At 46.5% G+C, this 20401-nt stretch overlaps 1 protein-coding gene across 1 annotated transcript; it reads left to right on the top strand.

Annotated features, from left to right (window-relative positions):
- Positions 1 to 8269: 8269 nt before the first annotated feature.
- LOC147112986 (putative G protein-coupled receptor 139) lies at positions 8270 to 18747 on the top strand. Its single transcript, XM_085996255.1, has 2 exons — positions 8270 to 8407; positions 17136 to 18747. The coding sequence occupies exons 1-2, from the start codon at positions 8320 to 8322 to the stop codon at positions 18125 to 18127; spliced, it is 1080 nt and encodes a 359-aa protein (XP_085852381.1). The 5' UTR covers positions 8270 to 8319; the 3' UTR covers positions 18128 to 18747.
- The last annotated feature ends 1654 nt before the right edge of the window (positions 18748 to 20401 follow it).

Raw genomic sequence — 20401 nt, 5'->3', positions numbered from 1 at the left:
ATTCAACGGCATTGCCATCACCGAATCCCCCACCATCAACATCCTGGAGGTCACCATTAACCAAAAACTTGACTGCACCCCCTCATAAATACTGTGGGAACAAGAGCAGGTCAGAGGCTAGGTATTCTGCGATGAGTGTCTCACCTCCTGACTCCCCAAAGCCTTTCCACCATCTACAAGGCACAAGTCAGGAGTGTGATGGAATACTCTCCACGTGCCTGGATGAGTGCAGCTCCAACAACACTCAAGAAGCTCGACATCATCCAGGACAAACCAGCCCGCTGATTGTCACCCCATCCACCACCTTAAACATTCACTCCCTCCACCACCAGCATACCGTGGCTGAAGTGCGTACCACCTACAAGATGCACTGCAGCAACTCGTCAAGGCTCCTTCAGCAGCATCACCCAAATCCAAGACTTCTACCACCTAGAAGGACAAGGGCAGCAGGCGCATGGGAACACCACCACCTCCAAGTTCCCTTCCAAGTCACACACCATCCTGACTTGGAAGAATATTGCCGTTCCTTCATCGTCGCTGTGTCAAAATGCTGGAACTCCCTCCCTAACAGCACTGTGGGAGTACCTTCACCACACGGACTGCAGCGATTCAAGAAGGAGGCTCAACACCACCACCTCGAGGGCAATTAGGGATGGGCAATAAATGCTGGCCTTGCCAACGATGCCCAGTTCCCATGAATGAATTAAAAAAATTAAATAATTTAAAAAAAATGTAATTTAACAGGGCTAAAAATAAACTTACCTTATTGGACAGGGTTTTTAATGTATAAATGAGTGATAACATTTTATTTTTCTATTTTTAAAAAACTCATGCTGGTAAAAGCAGGCCTTACGCCTGCCAGGCATAAGAGTTTCACGGGCATTCAGCGGGTGGAAGTTGGGCAAAGAGCGCAACTCTCCACCCGCAGAGGCCCTTCTCCCGAGGATGCGGAGGATCTGTCAAGAGAATTGTTGACAGATCGCAAGTGCCGGGTTTTAGCGCATGCGCTTCGCATGCCTACACCCGGAACTTGTGCGGTCCCTACGGGTGCGAGCGCACCTCGTACGCACCCATAGGGGTCGCAAAATATGGCCCATTATCAGGCCATGATCACGTTGCTGTTTGTGGAGCTTGCTCTGCACAAATTGGCTGCCGCGTTGCCTACATTACAACAGTGACTACACTTCAAAAGTACTTCATTGGCTGTAAAGCTCTTTGGGACATTCGGAGATCATGAAAGGTGCTATATAAATGCAAGTCTTTCTTTATAACCTCGGCTGACAACTCAGTGCAGCTCTGAGGGGGTGCTGCATTTTCAGAGGTGAGCAGGACAAGCAAAGCAGATTCACAGGTCTCTTATTTCATTGCGGTTTGTATGACCTTACTGTGCGCAAGTTGTCTGCCACACCTGCCTACTGTACGTCATAAGACTGGCTGGCAAGCACTTTGGATGTCCTGGAAGCATGAAAGGCATTTATAGCATCTCATTTTGTAAATAAACCCAATTATCTTGGTCTCAGCCACTCTTCATGGTAACCCGTTCCAACTGTTGATCACTCTGTGTAAATAAATACTTCCTGATAGGATATAGTATTTTCAACTAAATGGTTTCATTCAGTTTGTGGTCCCTTTTTATCTAGCAGTAGCTATCGTGGTGGCTGGTCAATGTGTGTGTGCAATTAGCACCACTATGTAGTGCTGGGGGAGACGTTAAACCGAGGTCCCGTCTGCTGTTTCAGGTGGGATCCCATGGCACTATTTGAAGAAGTGCAGGAGAGTTCTCCCGGTGTCCTGGTTAATATTTATCCTTCAAACAGCATCACTAACACACATTATCTGGTCATCTATTATCATTGCAGTTTGTGGGACCTTGCTGCGCACAAATTGGCTGCTGTGTTTTCCGACTTACAACAGCAACTGCACCTCAAAAGTACGTAATTGGCCGTAAATCACTTTGGGACGTCCTGAGGTCGTGAAAGGCACGATATAAATGCAAGTTCGTTCCTTTTTTGTTTAATCTAAAACTGCTTCCCATCAATGCAAACGTGCCTGTATAACCACAGCCCTCGGTGCAGTGAATTATACAAGGCCTGTGTTAGGAATGACCCAAAAGTCAGCTTCCGTTCTGCAGACCCATGGGCTTCATAATCGGTTGATAATCAGCCATTAATGCAGTCCAGATGCATATATTACAAATAATTACATGACAGACAAATTTAAAATTCTGTTCAGTTAAAGGAAGCTCTACCCTATTTAAATTTCCATCATTCACCCAAGTTCCCTGTTCATGATTTGTGAACTGCATGTTGCTGTGACAGGGAAACCAGGCTGTGTAATTACATTTACTCGCCACTGGGGAAAGACTTGCATTTCTAGAACGCTTTTCACCACCTCAGCAACAACAAGAATGTGCATTTAAATAGCGCCTTTAATGTAGTAAAATGTCCCAAGGCACTTCACAGGAGGGTTAGAAAACAAAATTTGACACCGAGCCACATAGGGAGATATTAGGGCAAATGACCAAAAGCTTAGTCAAAGGGGTAGGTTGTAAGAAACGTCTTAAAAGAGGAAAGAGGTAGAACGCAGGAAGTCCCAAAGCGCTTTAATATAATAAATGCTGGGGAAGACAGAAGCCCCGACTTTAACTAGCGGCGAGAGGCTCGGCAAGTGTGAGGCCCGTTGAGCAGAGATGGTGCTCCCATTGTTAAGTAAGGAATTCTAGGATTTTAACCCAGTGATGATGAAGGAATGGTGATATACATCCACGTCAGGATGGCGTGTGACTTGGAGGGGAGCTTGCGGGGTGATGGTGTTCCCATGCACCTTGCAGCTCGTCTTTCTCTGTGGTAGAGGCCATGGGGCTGAGGGGTGCTGTAATAAAGCTTGGGGAGTGAGTTGCTGCAGAGCATCTTGTGACTGGGACATAATGCAGCCACAAAGGCGCACTGTTGTTGGAGGGACTGGAGCCCCAGTCAAGTGAACTGCTCTGTCCAGACGGGGTGTTGAGCTTTGAAGATTTATTGCAGTTGGCGCCATCCAGGCCGGTGGGAAGTACTCCATTAAACTCGTGAACTGAGCCCTGTAGCTGGTGGAGAGGCTCTGAGGAGGGGAGCCAAAGTAATTCTAATCCGGTGAAAAACATTAAATATCCGCTCTTGAACTGCACGGCGATGCGTTAATTTTATCAATTGTAGGTGTGAGAGCAGTTTAAAAACTTTGAGATTAGGTATTCATGAGTGCGAGGAAGAGTACAGGGTGTAGTGTCAGAGTGACGTTGACTGCACAGTGAGTAGTGAATGGGACTGAGGGGGCAGGGGACAGCAAGGGGAGAGTTGGAGCACTGAGCAACCGACACGAATACCACAAACACACGTCTCTGAATCGAAGAGGAAATTTAGGCAGAAATCTCTGGTCTATCCCACAGTTCATCTGTAACTAGACTCCACCAAATTCCAAGCTAATCTCCGAAATGAGAAAACAGATTAAAACTGACAGAATTGCCAAAACCTCCCAATTTGAGGTATATTAAACAACTTGCGCAGTAATGTATTAACGTCGGGCCCAATGGGCCTCAAATGATCCAGATTGCATTACTCAGTCAATAAAGTCTCCATTACAAATCTCTATTAAAATAAACACTTTAACATGTGCGCTTTGTTGCTGGAAAATTGGCAGCTGCCTTCTGCAGAACAGGATCTGAAAGCCTAAAGGAAGTATTGTATGCGTGTGTGCCCTACTGAGCCGAGAGCTTATGGGTTGATGTTGGTTAAAGAGACACTGCCTTCGTGAAAAAGTTCTTTGGCATCCTTTTCCTTTTATTTGAGAGGGGAGGGGGGGGAAGTGCTGTGCAACATTTTGTAGCACAATAATACGATCATAAGTTAATTACAGAAGAGAGAGGCCCATCTTAATTCACCCGTCCGGAGAGATTCAAGCATTCCCTCTTGTAACATCCAATTGTTTTTGAAATGGCTCCAGGGTCTTTTGCCTCCGCGACTCTGTCTCGAAGTTTATTCCACACATTAATCACTTTTTGTGTGAAGAAGAATTTCCTGATATAAGTTCCAAAATGACCTTTTTCTAGTTTGAACCTAATGTCTCCTGGTTCTACTCCCACAGTTTAATTGAAAGTAATATTCCAGGTCAACTTTTTTCTGTGCTCTTATTCACTCTTATATACCTCTATAAGTTCCTGCTCAGTCCCCTCCTTTCTAAGCTGAAATGCCCAAGATTGTCCAGCCTTTCCTCATAACTCATACCCCTGACAGTGGGCATCAGCCTTATGGCTTTTCTCTGCACTGCTTCCAGCACTCGGATATCTCTCTTGTTTCTTGGTGACCAGAACTCGATGCAGTATTCAAGGTGCGGTTTGCCCAGTGACTCCCTCATAATGGCTATCAGTGCCTCACAAATCTTCTCCTTAGTTTCTCTCGGCTCTCTGGGATAAATACTAGCTGTCCCTGGCAATTTATTTGTTTTTGAGCATTTAGCCATTATTATACTTAAAATATCTTTGTTTAGAGAGGACATGTTACTCATGTCTTTCTTGTGAATACTTGGAGGAAGTATTCATTCCGAACAGTTACTATTTCAAGCTCATTTGCATTTTTTTATTTTTACTTTTTTAATTCATTTTGATTGATGGTAATATTCCGGGTCAACATTTTCTATACTGTTAACAGTCCTATACATCTCTCTAAGTCACCTCCCAGACGCCTCCTTTCTCCGATGAAAAGCCCAGGTTGCTGAAGTCTTTCTTCACAATGCAGACTCCTTTCACTAACAGCGTTGTGGCTCCCCTCGGCATTGCCTCCCATGCTTGAATGTCTCTCTTGTTTTGTGGCGACCAGAACTAGACCCAGGACTCAAGTTGGGGTCTGATCAGAACAAAAGAAAGACAGACTTGCATTTATATAGCGCCTTTCACGACCTCAGGACGTCCCAAAGCGCTTTACAGCCAATGAAGTACTTTTGAAGTGTAGTCACTGCTGTAAAGTTTGATCATTATCCCCTCTGGCATGTATTCTACTGTTTTGACTATGTAGCTCAACATTCTGTTGACTTTATTGATTACTGCTCTGCATTGGTTGGACTTACTTAGCCTCAAATCTATTAAGACTCCCAGGTCACCTTCAGCTCCATCCTTAGCAACTTTATCAAGAACCTAGGCCACCTATTTTTCCTTCCTCAGTCTAGCACTTTACTCTTCACTACATTAAATCTGATCTGCCATCGTTCTGCCCACATATATTTTGTCCAACTCACTTCGTAATTTCTGAGCTTCCTCGTCTGACTCCATTGCCCCTCTTAGTTTGGTATCCTCTGCTTATTTGATTCCTTTCATTGAGTTTCTGAATTAGTAGTCACAGTACTGAGCCCTCAGGCGCTCCACTTGGTACTTAGCTCCCCCAACATCCCAAAATATCTCCTTTAATGAGTACTCGTTGTTTCCTACCCTTCAGTCAGTTTCTTATCCATTCCCAGGGTTTGCCCTGAATCCCCACAGGTTTGAGGTTAATTAATAGCCTTTTTTGTGCAATTTTGTCAAAAGCCTTTTTGAAATCATGTTATAGGGCTTCCCGTTCATAGTACACCAGGGTTGTCAGTTCTTCAGAGGAGTCAGAGAGGTTGATCAGGTAGCATTCTCCCCTTCAGAATCCATGCTGACTGCTGTTAACTAGGTTATTGTTGAACAGATGATCCTCGAACTTACGTCAGTGTTAGTTTTCTAAAAATGTTTATCTCAAGTGTATTTTTTTGTAACCTTTATCTAGAATGGAGGCGTTTGCCGTCTGGAGCCGTGCTTTGCAGGAAGCTTAATCATAACTTTAATAAATAATGAGATCACTTCCCATTAACTCTTTGGACTCTCCACGGGTTGAAAGTTTCCCAGAGAAACTGCGGCAGGTAAATGTGTGTGTGTGCGGGGTCAGCTAGACTCACCTTACTGATGTCGTTTAATAACTTCCGATTGGAAAATCCACCTGTCACTTTCCAACTCCTCATCCTAACATTCCACAACCTCCACTCATTTCCACACATTTCCCCCTACTCATCCCATCAACCACCCCGCCCCCCCCCCCCCCACCCATTGCCCCTTCCTCTATAGCATATGCGCTCTGACCAGGGTTACCGTACTGGTGTCACTAGTCCCACAAGTGCAGCCACTTCTCTGGGCTCCAGCATCTTCCAGCGGTCTTCCATTCTCTTCTCTGAGCCGCTAACTCTCCTCGAGCCTCTATCTCTGCTTATCATCCCCCAACCCTAGCCTCTAACCAACCATGCTTTGCCTTTACCCTCCCCGCCCCCAGACTCTAACCTCCGCCCTCCCCTCAAGCCCTGCTCTACTCGCCCCTTCCACTGGCTTCTTCTGGCTTTCATCGTCACAGTGCTCCCTCAGCCCTGGTCCAACTATCCTTCGCTCTCTTTGCCTGAAGATCCTACTTGATCTTGGCTTTCCACGTTCAATACCACGGTAGATCGACTGATTTAATAATTTGTTCAAGCAACGGTCTTCCTTTTGAAAGAATTTATGTACTTTGCGGCAGACAATTACACATTCCAGCCACATTTTGTATGTTTTTTCTTGCCTCCCCTTTTAATTATTTTTGTGATTATCTTAAATGTTTATACCATTACTGTCCAGTGGAAACAATCTATCACTATTTATCCTATCATAACACTTCATTACCTTTTTAGCACTTGTGAAAAAAGATCTAACTTCTCAAGGTTCTCTTCATAATTGTAAATTTTCAACCCTGTTATTGGTGTCAGCCCGGGAGCGGACCATATCCTCAACCTTTTTTTTATTCGTTCCTGGGATGTGGGTGTCACCGGCAAGGCCAGCATTTATTGCCCATCCCTAGTTGCCCTTGAGAAGGTGGTGGTGAGCCGCCTTCTTGAACCACTGCAGTCCGTGTGGTGAAGGTACTCCCACAGTGCTGTTAGGGAGGGAGTTCCAGGATTTTGACCCAGTGACGATGAAGGAACTGCGATATATTTCCAAGTCAGGATTTTGTGTGACTAGGAGGGGAACTTGGAGGTGGTGGTGTTCCCATGCACCTGCTGCCCTTGTCGTTCTAGGTGGTAGAGGTCGCGGGTTTGGGAGGTGCTGCCGAAGAAGCTTTGGTTCCAGGGATCCGGGCAGGCAGACGATGAACAGGGGATGAAAATACAAACAAAAACAAGTCCATTGTAACTCTGTGACCTCCTCCAACCTCACAACCCTCCCGAGATCTCTGCGCTCCTCTAATTCTGACCTCTTGCACAACCTTGATTTCCTTCGCTCCACCATTGGCGGCCGTGCCTTCAGCTGCCAAGGCCCTGAGCTCTGGAATTCCCTCCCTAAACCGCTCCACCTCTCTACCTCTCCTTCTTTAAGACGCTCCTTAAAACCTACCTCTTTGGCCAAGCTTTGACCAACCTGTCCTAATATCTCCTTATGGCTCGGTGTCAAATTTTGCTCCTATGAAGCGCCTTGGGACGTTTTACTATGTTAAAGGCACTATATCAGTGCAAGTTGTTGTTGTTGATTGCATCTAAACATCTCCATTAAAAAAAACAACAGTTTTGATTTTCATATATCAGTACATGGTTGGTTAAAGGCTAGGGTTGGGGGATAATAAGCAGAGTAAGAGGCCCATACAGTTCTGGTTGCCATATTATAAAAAGGATATAGAGGCACTGGAGAGGGTGCAGAGAAGATTTACAAGGATGATACCTGAAATGCGAGGGTATACATATCAGGAAAGGATGAACAGGCTGGATCTCTTTTCTCTTGAAAAGAGAAGGCTGAGGGATGACCTAATAGAGGTCATTAAAGTTATGAAAAATGTTGACAGTGGATACAGAGTGTTTCCACTTGTGGGGAAGAACATAACTAGAGGACATCAATATAAGATAGTCACCAAGAAATCAAATAGGGAATTCAGAAGAAACTTCTTTACCCAAAGAGTGGTGAGAATGTGGAACTCGATACCACAGGGAGTGGTTGAAGCCGAATAGTATAGATGCATTTAAGGGGAGGCTAGACAAGCATATGAGGGAGAAGGGAATAGAGGGTTATGCTGATAGAGTTAGATGAGGAAAGACGGGAGGAGGCTCGAGTGGAGCATAAACGCCGGCATGGACTGGTTGGGCCAAATGGCCTGGTTTTGTGCCGTATATCTTATGTAATGTATGTAATATGTGTGCAAGGCTCAGTTCTTGTGGGCGGTGAAATAGAGTGTAAATACCTCGCCTTAATACCGGGTCATGTTCTTTTCAGGAAATGAGCGGAAGAATGAGCCACCCTGTTTAGTTTCCCTGGAAGAAAAATACATGCTGGACATGGCCCTTACACTGAACAATGCATTTGCCACTGTACAGAAAGTCTATTACCCAGCACTGTGCGCCATCGGAATCCCAGGTAAGCCTCACTGGTTTCTGAAGTGGTAATGAATGAAGATTGACCTACAGAGGCATCGCAAGGGTGAAAGGGGAAAAGCAGGAGGAATGGTCTATTAGGACAGAATGACGGTGGGGGGAGTGGAAGGTGAGACTTGCCCTGTGGACTATATCTAACTAAATTAGAAATATGTTCTTTATAAACAGGCTTAGGATTTTTGCTACACATAAAGCACAGAGGAAATATCTCACCCCATGTCATCACTTACAATTAATCCACATTAAACAACATCTGCAGCGTGTTAGCCTGACTCCCTAATGTATCCAAGACCATTCCGTATTTGGTACATTTATATATTGACTTGGAGTGGGCACAGCGCGGATTCACCAAAATTAAACCAGAGCCAAATGGGTTACATTATGAGGACAGGTTGCATAGACAGGGCTTGTATTCCTTTGAGTTTAGAAGGTTGAGGGGTGAATTCGAATTGAGGTCCTTAAAATCATAAAGTAGATATAGAGAAACTATTTCCACTGGAGGGGGGATCCCAGAACAAGGGGGCTTGACCTTAACGCTAGAGTGAGGCCTTTTAGGAGTGAAATCAGGAAGCACTTTTTCACACAATGGGTAGTGGAAATTTGCAACTCTCTTCTCTAAAAGGCTGTAGCTGCTGGGTTACTTGAAATTTTCAAGACTGAGATCTTTTTAGGTAAGGGTATTGAGGGATCTGGATCAAAGGGGGGTAAATGGAGTTGCAGTACAGATCAGCCATGATCTAATTGGATGGTGGAACAAGCTTGAGGTGCTGAATGGCCTGCTCCTGCTCTTGTGTTCGTATTCCCTGTTAGTTACAATTCTCCCTGTCTTTAATTTGGTATCATCCATCTCCACCTCCAAATCACTGAGTGCCCTCATACTGATCCCTGATGTTAGTCACTTCCTACCATGCTGACACAGCTGCAATATAACTAGAGCCAGTTTCCTCTACGTCAGCCAAATTTCAAGCCACTTCAGGAGCCCACACGGTAAACGAGTTATGGATCAATCTCCTGTTTTACTAAAATTTTAATATTTAAGCCTAGGTTTTCTGGTGGATCTGGGCCAACAGTCGGGTTGCTAACCCTCCAGGATTGGCCTGGAGTCTCCAGGAATTGAAGGTTAATCTCCAGGGCGATGCTGCCAGCAAACCCATTTTTCTTTCATTTTCTTTTAACACTTCTGTTTGAGTTCTAAAAATACGGGGGAAGGGGGAAAATAGGCTGATTTTTTCATCCAAGAATCATCCAAGCGGGCAAATGAGGAGTCTTTTCGCTTTCCAATTGGCGTCGGAAGGCAGGGCAGTGCGAGGACGGACGTGTCAGGCGACCAATGACAGGAGCGTGGGGGCGGGGCGGTTGGAGGCAGGAGGTCATGTGATGGAACCTCCAGGAACACGTCCAGCCAGGGTTGGCAACCCTCGCCTACAGGGTTGGAAATGTGCTTGGTGACGTCCATGAATGTCTCTTCCCAACCCCTATTGCAGAGGGTGCCTATATATGGGGTGGACATGTGCAAATTAAATCCTGTTAGACCCCGGTGTGCCGTGTTCAAATGTCAGCTCTGAATACAGGCCTATGACCAGATCCATAGAGACGATCCCCTGGCCCCCCCCCGAAGGCTCTCCAGCCCCTGGGGTCTTGTGCAAGCTGGGAATGGCCTCCACAGGGGTTTCGTGCCAAAGCAGGGCCAGTAACTATCTGGGGAGGGTCTCCAATGCAGAGAGAGGAAGAGGCAGCCCCTGAACTGCTGGGAAAAAACTTTTTGTTCCCAAATTTCAGCTGGTGTTCTTGGGGTCTGCACAGGGCAATGATCAGAGCAATTACATAGCCCCCCCCCCCCTCCTACCAGAAGACATTCCCCTCTTTACCCCCCCCCCCCAACTCGCAGGGTGTCCTCCCACAGTTAGGAAATATCTAAGTTCCCCTTGTGAACCATCTCTTTGGTTTTTCTTCAAATCACTTCACTACAGTAGAGTTTCCAGGCATGACCTCCTTCCCAAATATCCAGAAAATGCTGGAAACACTCAGCAGGTCAGGCAGCATCTGCACCGCGAGAAACAGCTAACGTTTCAGGTCGATGACCTTTCGTCAGAACTGAAAGAGGTTAGAGATGTAACAGGTTTTAAACAAGTACAGAGGCAGAGAAAGGGGGGAGGAGGAAAGAACAAAAGGGGAGGTCTGTGATAGGGTGGAAGGCAGGAGAGATTAAATAACAAAAGAGATGATGGTGCGAGGCAAAAGGGGGTGGTAATGGGACAGCTAAAGAAACAAAAGATCGGTTTACAAGCGCCTGCTGTCTGAACAAAATGGGAGCAGTGGTTATGATCTGAAGTTATTGAAATCAATGCTGAGGCCAGAAGGTTGTAAAGTGCCTAATCGAAAGATGGTGCTGTTCCTCGTGTTTCCATTGAGCTCAACTGTATGGGGCAGGCTGGATGGACCAGCAGGTCTGTTCCTGTCTGTCATTTTCGTATTATTTCCCTAGGTGCTTTACTATTTCCTCCTTCAGGACCTCATTGAAACTTATAAAATTATAAAATTCTAACACGACTAGACAGACTAGATGCAGGAAGGCTGTTCCCGATGGTGGGAGAGTCCAGAACCAGGGGTCACAGTCTAAGGATAAGGGGTAAGCCATTTAGGACAGAGATGAGGAGGAATTTCTTCACCCAGAGAGTGGTGAACCTGTGGAATTCTCTGCCACACAGGGCAGTTGAGGCCAATTCATTAAATATATTCAAGAAGGAGTTAGATATATTTCTTAAGGCTAAAGGGATCAAGGGATATGGGGAGAAGGCAGGGACAGGGTACTGAGTTTGGATGATCAGCCATGATCTCATTGAATGGCGGAGTAGTCTCGAGGGGCCGAATGGCCTACTCCTGCTCCTATCTTCTATGTTTCTATGTTTCTCCTTTTAATGTCAGGCTCAGCAATCTGTAGGCCCCCAGGAGTATATTTGTGCCATATTTTTTTAATAAGTTGGCGTTACATTTGCCTTTTTCCAATCCTTGGGCACCCACTCCTGTTTCCAGCGATTCACTTGCCAGGATGTCGCTGAAGTGAGTGTTGCTAGGCAACCTGACTATGGGGGAATATCACGGCCAAGCTCGGTTTTACTTCCCAACTTGTATGCGGAGAGCGTTCAGCAAGAAGACTCGTGGCTGATTCTTCCCATCTCTACTGCAGGATCGTGCATCTGTTGCAGCCCCCAGACTGTTCTCGTTACTGAGATCACAGCATTAGCCCTGGGACCTGCCTATTCTAAATCATAGAATCTTACACCACAGAAAGAGGCCATTCGGCCCATCGTGCCTGTGCCGGCTCTTTGAAAGAACTCTCCAATTAGTTCCACACCCCCTGCTCTTTCCCCATAGCCCTGCAAATGTTTCCTTTTCAAGTATTTATCCAGTTCCCTTTTGAAAGTTACTTTGAATCTGCCTCCACCGACACTTTCAGGCAGTGCTTTCCAGATATGTGTGGTTCTATTACCCACTGAGCCATCACACAGGAAAAGCTGGTTAAGAATTGACAACTGACTAACAGCCCTGGTATAGGCCAATGAAACTCGAGCCACTGGTTGACACTGACTAAACAAGTTAAGTTCCAATTTAGTGAAAAACAGAAAATGCTGGAAACACTCAGCAGGTCAGGCAGCATCTGTGGAGAGAGAAACAGAGTCAACGTTTCAGGTCGATGACCTTTCCTCAGATTACATGGGATTCCAGCACTTGCACCAGTATCGCGGGGTGGCTTGCCGCAATCCCGTCTGCTTTTTCTGTGCAAACTGAAACCCGGTGCATGTGGAAACAGGCTGTTACACCGAGAGTGCAGTGGGAGATAAGCTGAAGGCACACCCAATATTCCACCGCTTATATTGCAGAGTCAGACCGAAGTACGCAAAGCTGCATTATTTTGTTGCAGCAATGGATGGACCAAAAATGAAAATGGGAATGCAATCAGACGTAGGTACCGTGCAGTCAGCAAGGGGAAATGAATGAGAAAGAATGAGTTGAATGCTCACTTAAGCAAACAGGCCATTCATTCGGAGGTGGGAGATACTGACGCGCTAATGCATCAAAGTAACTATTCATAAGTTCACATTTTATTTGGCCTTTTGTACTTTGGCTTGAAACAATTGCAACAAAAATTCTTTTGTAACGAAGACTAACATGCCACCAAATAAGATAAATTGAACATTCAGCTGGTGAGAACAAGAGACGCTGAGCCACAAGTCTCCTTCACTTCCAGAGTCAGTGGTTAAAGTGGAATGTGTTAAGAGGGGGTAGTCACAGTGCTCGTGTGTGTCCTTTAACACCAGCCCCAGAAGTGTTTGTTTGGTACTGCCAACTCACTCGACACTGACCCCAGCATTCATTCCATAAAGTTCATAATTCCAGGATAAAACTAGGAATTTATTCAGTAAACTTTATGATGGCATGTTTTGTTTAATATAAAGGCACCATCTATTTTTAAGTTAAGTGTGTGGCAAGTGTAAGTAATTCATTGCTATGAATAGTCAACAACTCCGTTATCGTTGTATCATGTGATGGTAGCAGACGAACTGCACGGACCTTGTATGTTTGTTCATCTCGCAATTCCGATGTGACAGTGAGATCGCAATAGCTAAAATCTGGATTATCTAAGCTAAAGGCTAAATACATACTTTGGTTCTGTCTTCACAAAGGAGGACACAAATAACCTCCCAGAGATGTCGGGGAACATAGGGTCTAATGAGGGAGGAACTGATGGAAATCAGTATTTGTAGGGAAATGGTGTTAGAGAAATTGACGGGATTGAAGGCCGATAAATCCCCAGGACCTGATAATCTACATCCTAGGGTACTTAAGGAAGTGGCCCTAGAAATAGTAGATGCATTGCTGGTCATCTTCCAAAATTCGATAGACTCTGGAACAGTACCCATGGATTGGCGGGTAGCTAATGTTACCCCACTGTTCAAAAAAGGTGGTAGAGAGAAAACGGGGAATTACAGACCGGTAAGCCTGACATCGGTAGTGGGGAAAATGCTAGAGTCCATTATAAAAGATGTAATAGCAGAGCACTTGGAAAACAGTAAACAGATCGGACAAAGTCAACATGGATTTACAAAAGGTAAATCGTGCTTGACTAATCTACTGGAATTTTTTGAGGATGTAACTGGTAAAATAGATAAGGGAGAACCAGTGGATGTGGTGTATTTGGACTTTCAAAAGGCTTTCGATAAGGTCCCGCATAAGAGATTAGCGTGTAAAGTTAAGGCACATGGGATTGGGGGCAAGGTATTGACTTGGATAGAGAACTGGTTGACAGACAGAAAGCAAAGAGTTGGAATAAATGGCTCTTTTTCCGAGTGGCAGGCAGCGACTAGTGGGGTACCGCAGGGATCGGTCCTTGGACCCCAGCTATTCACAATATATATTAATGATGATCTGGACGAGGGAACTAGATGTAATGGCCCAGAAATTCGGGTCAGGGGCTTCCCGCAGGTGCAAGCCCCCGACCTGCACTTACCTTGCGCGCCGGCAGTTGAGCTGTAGGGCCCCGTGGAATTCCGCTCCGGGGCCTGGCCCAGCTGCCGGCGCGCAGTGCTTGCGTGTCCCAGGGGCGTAGTTAGTGCGATGCGTCCCCTGGGATCACGTGAGCCATGGGCAGCCAATCGGAGGAGGGAAAAGCCCATTCATAAGATTGACAGGTAGACCTGTCATAACTTATAAATACTACGGGCCCAAAATAGCAGTAAACCTTCAAATAATTTTTTTTTTAAATCACACTTTTTAAATAAACTATAAATTACATTAAATAACTAATTTAAACAATTTAAATTTTTGAAAAAAATAATTTTATATTATAACGGGGCTAAAAATAAACTTACCTTGCTTTAAAGTATTTAAAAAAAATAAACCTGTGGAAAAAATGTTTTAATTTTAATTAATTGACCACTTACCTTGCAAAAAGCAGGCCTTACGCCTGCTTTTTAAATGTGTAAATCCTGCAGGCTTACCCTCCCGGGAAAACCTGTAAAAAAAAATTTTTTTAAACGAAGTTCAAAGCGCACGCGCAGCCTCCCCTGCGCGCGCGTTTGACCTCTGAACCTCTTCGTTCAGAGGATTGGAAGTGCCGGTTTCCTGCGCATGCGCAGTACATGCAGGAAACCGGCAATTCCATTCGGCCTACGGGTGAGTACTCCGCGCGTACTCACCCGGGGAGAGCCGAATTTCTGGGCCAATATCTCCAAGTTTGCAGACGACACAAAGCTGGGTGTGTGTGTGTGCTGTGAGGAGGATGCCGAGAAACTCCAGTATGATTTGGACAGGTTGGGTGATTGGGCAGATGCATGGCAGATGCACTATAATGTGGATAAATGCGAGGTTATCCACTTTGGTGTCAAAAACAAGAAGGCAGATTATTATCTGAATGGCAATAGATTGGGAGAAGGGGAAGTACAACGAGACCTGGGTGTCCTTGTGCACCAGTCGCTGAAGGTAAGCATGCAGGTGCAGCAGGCAGTTAAGAAGGCAAATGGTATGTTGGCCTTCGTAGCGAGAGGGTTTGAGTACAGGAACAAGGATGTCTTGCTGCAGTTGTACAGGGCCTTGGTGAGACCACATCTTGAGTATTGCGTGCAGTTTTGGTTGCCTTATCTGAGGAAGGACGTTCTTGCCATGGAAGGAGTGCAGCGAAGATTCACCAGGCTGATACCTGGGATGGCAGGAATGATGTATGAGGAGAGATTGGGTCGATTGGGCTTGTACTTGCTGGAGTTTAGAAGAATGAGAGGGGATCTCATTGAAACTTATAAAATTCTAACAGGACTAGACAGACTAGATGCAGGAAGGATGTTCCCGATGGTCGGGGAGTCCAGAACCAGGGGTCACAGTCTAAGGATAAGTGATAAGCCATTTAGGACAGAAATGAGGAGGAATTTCTTCACCCAGAGAGTGGTGAACCTGTGGAATTCTCAACCACAGAAGGCAGTAGAGGCCAATTCATTAAATATATTCAAGAAGGAGTTGGATATATTTCTTAAGGCTAAAGGGATCAAGGGATATGGGGAGAAAGCAGGGACCGGGTACTGAACTTGGATGTTCAGCCATGATCGCATTGAATGGCGGAGCAGGCTCGAGGGGCTGAATGGCCTACTCCTGCTCCTATCTTCTATGTTTCTATGTAAAACAATAGGCTGCTTCTCCAAACCATGAGAATTATAAAATAATCTCAAATAAAATTATATACATTTTCTTGTTAATTTTTGTTTTAAAGTAGGAATGATCCCAGCACTTTTCCATTATCCTTGTTGTGCTCCTTTCCCACTCCAATGTGGCAACACTCACTGACTCCATTCTGCGTGTTGCTATGACACGAGTGGACCAACAGTGGAAGGGGAAATGTAGTTTAAGGACTGGTTCGCTCATACTGGACGGGTCCACTCAGCTTTAGCCATCATCTAGCGCTGCTCTGTGTGTGTCTACACTCGCGCACTGGATTGGGTGCCTCACACTTGCTGCCAAGCATGGGGCCACCTGAACAGGCAAGAGGGGCTTTGCCCAGTAACGCCCTGGGTGACCTTGGCAAGTTTAAATCCTGCGCTGTGTTGTTTTCAGCACACACTGACTCACAGACACTTCTAATGAAACACTGACTGTTCGCTTGAATATTCTTGAATCTGATGAGAATTCTGAATCAATGCCAATTCCGTGGGCACAAGTATATCTGCTTAAGTCTGAATTTCTGGATTTTGGATCCTAATTTGGATTCAGAGACACTAATTGCATTAGGAGCGCGCGTTTCGGTGAGTATAAATAGATATAATTCAAAGCTGTGTAGAACACAATGGATCTTGAGCTGCTGGAGCCAGGAAAATGTCACACGGCGAAAAGCCTTCCAACAAAGAACTCGGGAGAAACTTCCTTACCCAGAGAGTGGTTAGAATGTGGAGCTCACTTCCATCGGGGGTAGTTGAGGTGAATAGCATAGACGCTATTAAAGGGAAGCTAGATAAGTACACGAGGGAGAAATAAATAGGAGGTTCTGCTGATGGGGTGAGATGAAGTAGGCTGGTGGAAGCAGGCTCGTGTGGAGCATAAACACCGGCACGGACCGGTTGGGCCGAATGGCCTGTTTCTGTGCTGTAAGTTCTATGTAAGAGGAGGAGTGGGATTTCAAGTCAGACAGATATCCTTGTGGTAGTCAGGAAGAAACTTTGCAGAACCTTCTCTCAGGAGATTAAGTAAGTTTGAGATGTGGTGTGATGTGGATGAAGTGTGATTGGTTGAATCACAGTGGCATAGTGGTTAGCACTGTTGCCTCACAGCGCCAGAGACCCGGGTTCGAATCCGGCCTCGGGTGACTGTCTGTGTGGAGTTTGCACATTCTCCCCGTGTTTGCGTGGGTTTCCTCCGGGTGCTCCGGTTTCCTCCCACAGTCCAAAGATGTGCGGGCTAGGTTGATTGGCTATGATAAATTGACCCTTAGTGTTAGGGGGATTAAATACGTTGGGTTATGGGGATCGGGTGGGATATGTGTCGGTGCAGGCTCGATGGGCCGAAATGGCCTCTATCTGCACTGTGGGGTCTGTGTGATTCTGTGTGTGTGTGTGAATGTTCTCTTCTTGCTCTACGCTTTCTTACGTCTTTTATAGTTGTCCCATTATCAGAACTCATGCTCACGCCATGCGGCAAATGAGATATCTAATGGGTTTTTTCTCTCTCTCCAGCGAATCTCTTGACAGTGTACACCATCCACTGTCGAAAATGTGGCATGTCCAAGGTTGCGAGACTCTATCTGATTTCCCTGGCAATTGCAGACACGTTGTGCTTGTTCTGGGGCGGACTGATTGACCTGAGCTTGATTTGGCTGGACCCTAACCCTTTCTGGCACAGCTCCCCGTGGTGCGGGCTGGTCACAGTGCTGGAGTATGGCTCCGTATTCAGCTCCATTTGGATTGTGGTTGTTTTTACCTTGGAGCGTTACTTGGTGCTAAGGAGCACCCGAGCCAGACAGCACTGCTCCCAGACGAAGGTTGCCATCAGAATCATCCTGAGCGTCATCCTGGTCTCGCATCTGATTGCTCTTCCTACCTACTGGATCAACAGCTCCGAGTTGCGGAATCTCACCCAGCACAACCAGACCCAGAGGCACCCAGTCTGCGAATACGATGATAGTTTCTATTCCACTGCGGTGGTTTGGTTTCATACATTCTTCTCAGGCGGCATACCCTACATCCTCATCATCCTCTTCAACTGCCTGATTGGCCAGCAGCTCTACGCGGCCACCAGGATGTTCACCCGGGAGCAGCTGAGGTCGATAAACGGCGTGACCACGCGGGGCCTGGTGAAGAAGTCCATCCTGATCCTCTTCACCGTCTCCTTCACCTTTGTCCTCCTGTCCCTCCCTCGCTTTGTCACCTACTGCATCCTGCGGACCGCCTACAACACGCCGAAGCACGACAGGAACGACTATGGCCAGCTCATCAATCTGTTTGCAGACATCGGCATTATGCTGCAGTGGTTGAATTCTGCCATCAATTTCCTCCTCTACTGCGCTGTCAGCAAGCAGTTCCGCAGGGAGTTCTTTCTGGTCCTGACCTGTCAGAGTAGAATTGCCAAGACCCCCGTTTCACACACACCCTTGAAAGTCTACAGTGTTCTGTGCGCCTCAGTGCAACAGCCTGAAGTTTCAGCAACAATATTTGTCCAACATAAATAGTACCACTGGCTCCGCACCTGGCCATGGTTTCTGCCGCCTGAGTTACAGGGCATGCTTGTGGCAGACCTCAATTAAAGCTTTCAAAAGGGAGTTGGATAAGTACCTGAAGGAAAACAATTTGCAGGGCTACGGGGAAAGGGCGGGGGAGTGGGACTAGCTGAAGTGCTCTTGCAGAGAGCCGGCACGGGCTCGACTGGCCGAATGGCCTCCTTCTGTGCTGTAACCATTCTATGATCAGGAGAAAAAAAACATGCTTTAGAACTCGGCGTTTTAGGTGGGACGCACCTTTGAGAGCAGGGATTCAGCTTTCCAGATCTCGTAAGACCCCGGACCCCAGTTATAAGCGCGGTGCGGCTACACTGTTAGTTATGAAAAGCAATTGTACATCTATTGTGTGTACGACTTGAAACCAGAGTAGCACTAAAGTTGCATACAAAATCCCACAATTCCTCCTTGTGTGTGTATTTATAGGAACAGACACAACTGCACTAAATGCTTTCCTGTGCTTCCATGATTGAGCAAACACTCATTTTTATTATAAATAAAAATCTAAAGAACTGCAGATGCTGGAAATCTGAAGTAAAAAGAAATACTGCTGGAATCAGTCAGCGTGAGTGGAGGGAAAGGGGTAAGTGAGCGTTTCATCAGCTGAAGGCTAATTCACCTGAAACGCTAACTCCTCAGTTCTCTCCACGAATACTGACTGACCTGAGTCAGGGTGTTTCCAGCATTTTCCACTTTTTTAATTTACTCTAATTTTTATTGTGGTACTTAATAACTTCTTTCTCTCAATAGCGCGCGGCTGTCAGATTTATTGCTGTGCACTTTTAAATCATTGAGTTCAATTAGTTTTGACCGGATGGTATAAGAGATGGTCAGCAACAGAAAGTTCAAGAGCACACCAAGGCAAGGACAGCGGTCATCTGATCTTTGAACCCTACCATGGAGAAGGTGTCTGAAGGGGGGTGTATACAGTTAAGAACGGAATGATCAGAATTCAGGCGGTAAATTGTTGCTGATGCTGATGGGTCTGGCAGATATAGAGACTACACATGGACAATCATATTAACAGATAACCGTGTCTAAAAGTAGCTATATGTCCAAGAAGGAAACATCAATTGGAGAACACGTTAACTCACTTTTTCTATAGTGTTCCTCACATCAGAGCGAGCTCTCGCAACACCTCACAGAGCAGAATGGAGAAATTAACACCAAGCACAGGAGAAAAATGGGTAGAATGGAATTAGAGACTGCCTGAAAGAGTGGGTGAAGAGAAATGGTTTCAGGTTTTAGGAAGCAGGCGGGGAGGAGGTAAGATGGGGGTTTGAGGGAGATAGGAAGTTCCATAAGGCAAGGGGATGCATGGTGGCTGAAAAACAGGGCACTGGGTTTGGGTTAGGGTGGTGCAACGGAGAGGTGTGGGAACCAGTGTCAGAGGGGTGCAGGAACATAGGGCTGAAGGAGGCCTCTGAGGTAGAGTGGGGCGAGGCCTTGAAGGCATTTTAAAGTAAGCACATGAATTTTGCAATTGATTAACATGGGCACTGTAATGGCTATTATTGCATGTGCCATGTAGGACATTGTATGACTTTTAGATTCCCTTATCCAATTTTCAAATCTCCAATACTGGTAGCAAGGAGTCTGCATGAAGAGAGAGCTTGTGCATTAATGCCGTTCAGCTTCCATGTGTCCTTAATATATATGGGCCTAGAAATTCAGTTTGGGGCGGCCAGTTCGCTCGCGCCCAGAAAGTACCGCTGCGCGCGGAGCCACTTGCGCCCGCCGGAAATTCAGTTTCAGCGCCCCAACTCGAAGGCGGCCGCTATTCAAGGGTTTCGGCGCCCCCGCTTGGGGCGCTGAAACTGAATATCGGCGCGCTAGGTGCGGCAGCGCCACCCGCTGCGGAGCGGCAGGCTGCAGTACTGCAGGCCTTCCTCCCTCTCTTAAGGGGGAAGTGCCTGCAACAGTGAGATCGCCGCTCGCTAGTGCCGGCAAATGAGCCCGGCACCACAGAGAAGTGCCGGGCTCCCGGAAAACAGCCGGCAATGCCGCGGGGGGGTGGTGGAGGAGGCCGGGGAAGGAGGTGCGGGCAGGCGGCCGCCGAAAAAGCGGCCGACCGCATCTCCGCCTTAACTCGCCCCACTAACGCTACAGGACGGCCCCGTTTTCTGATCGCTGTTTGCGGCCGCTGCGGAAGAGGCGGCCGCAACTAAATATGGCGGTCGGGCCGGTAGCGGGGCACTGCTCACACCGATGACGTCATCGGTGGCGGCG

Source organism: Somniosus microcephalus, chromosome 9 (assembly GCF_052327205.1).
Source record: "Somniosus microcephalus isolate GS21.2 chromosome 9, FLI_Smic_1.0, whole genome shotgun sequence".
In the NCBI taxonomy this organism is placed as follows: domain Eukaryota; kingdom Metazoa; phylum Chordata; class Chondrichthyes; order Squaliformes; family Somniosidae; genus Somniosus; species Somniosus microcephalus.
This window is presented reverse-complemented; position numbering and strand designations above follow the sequence as displayed.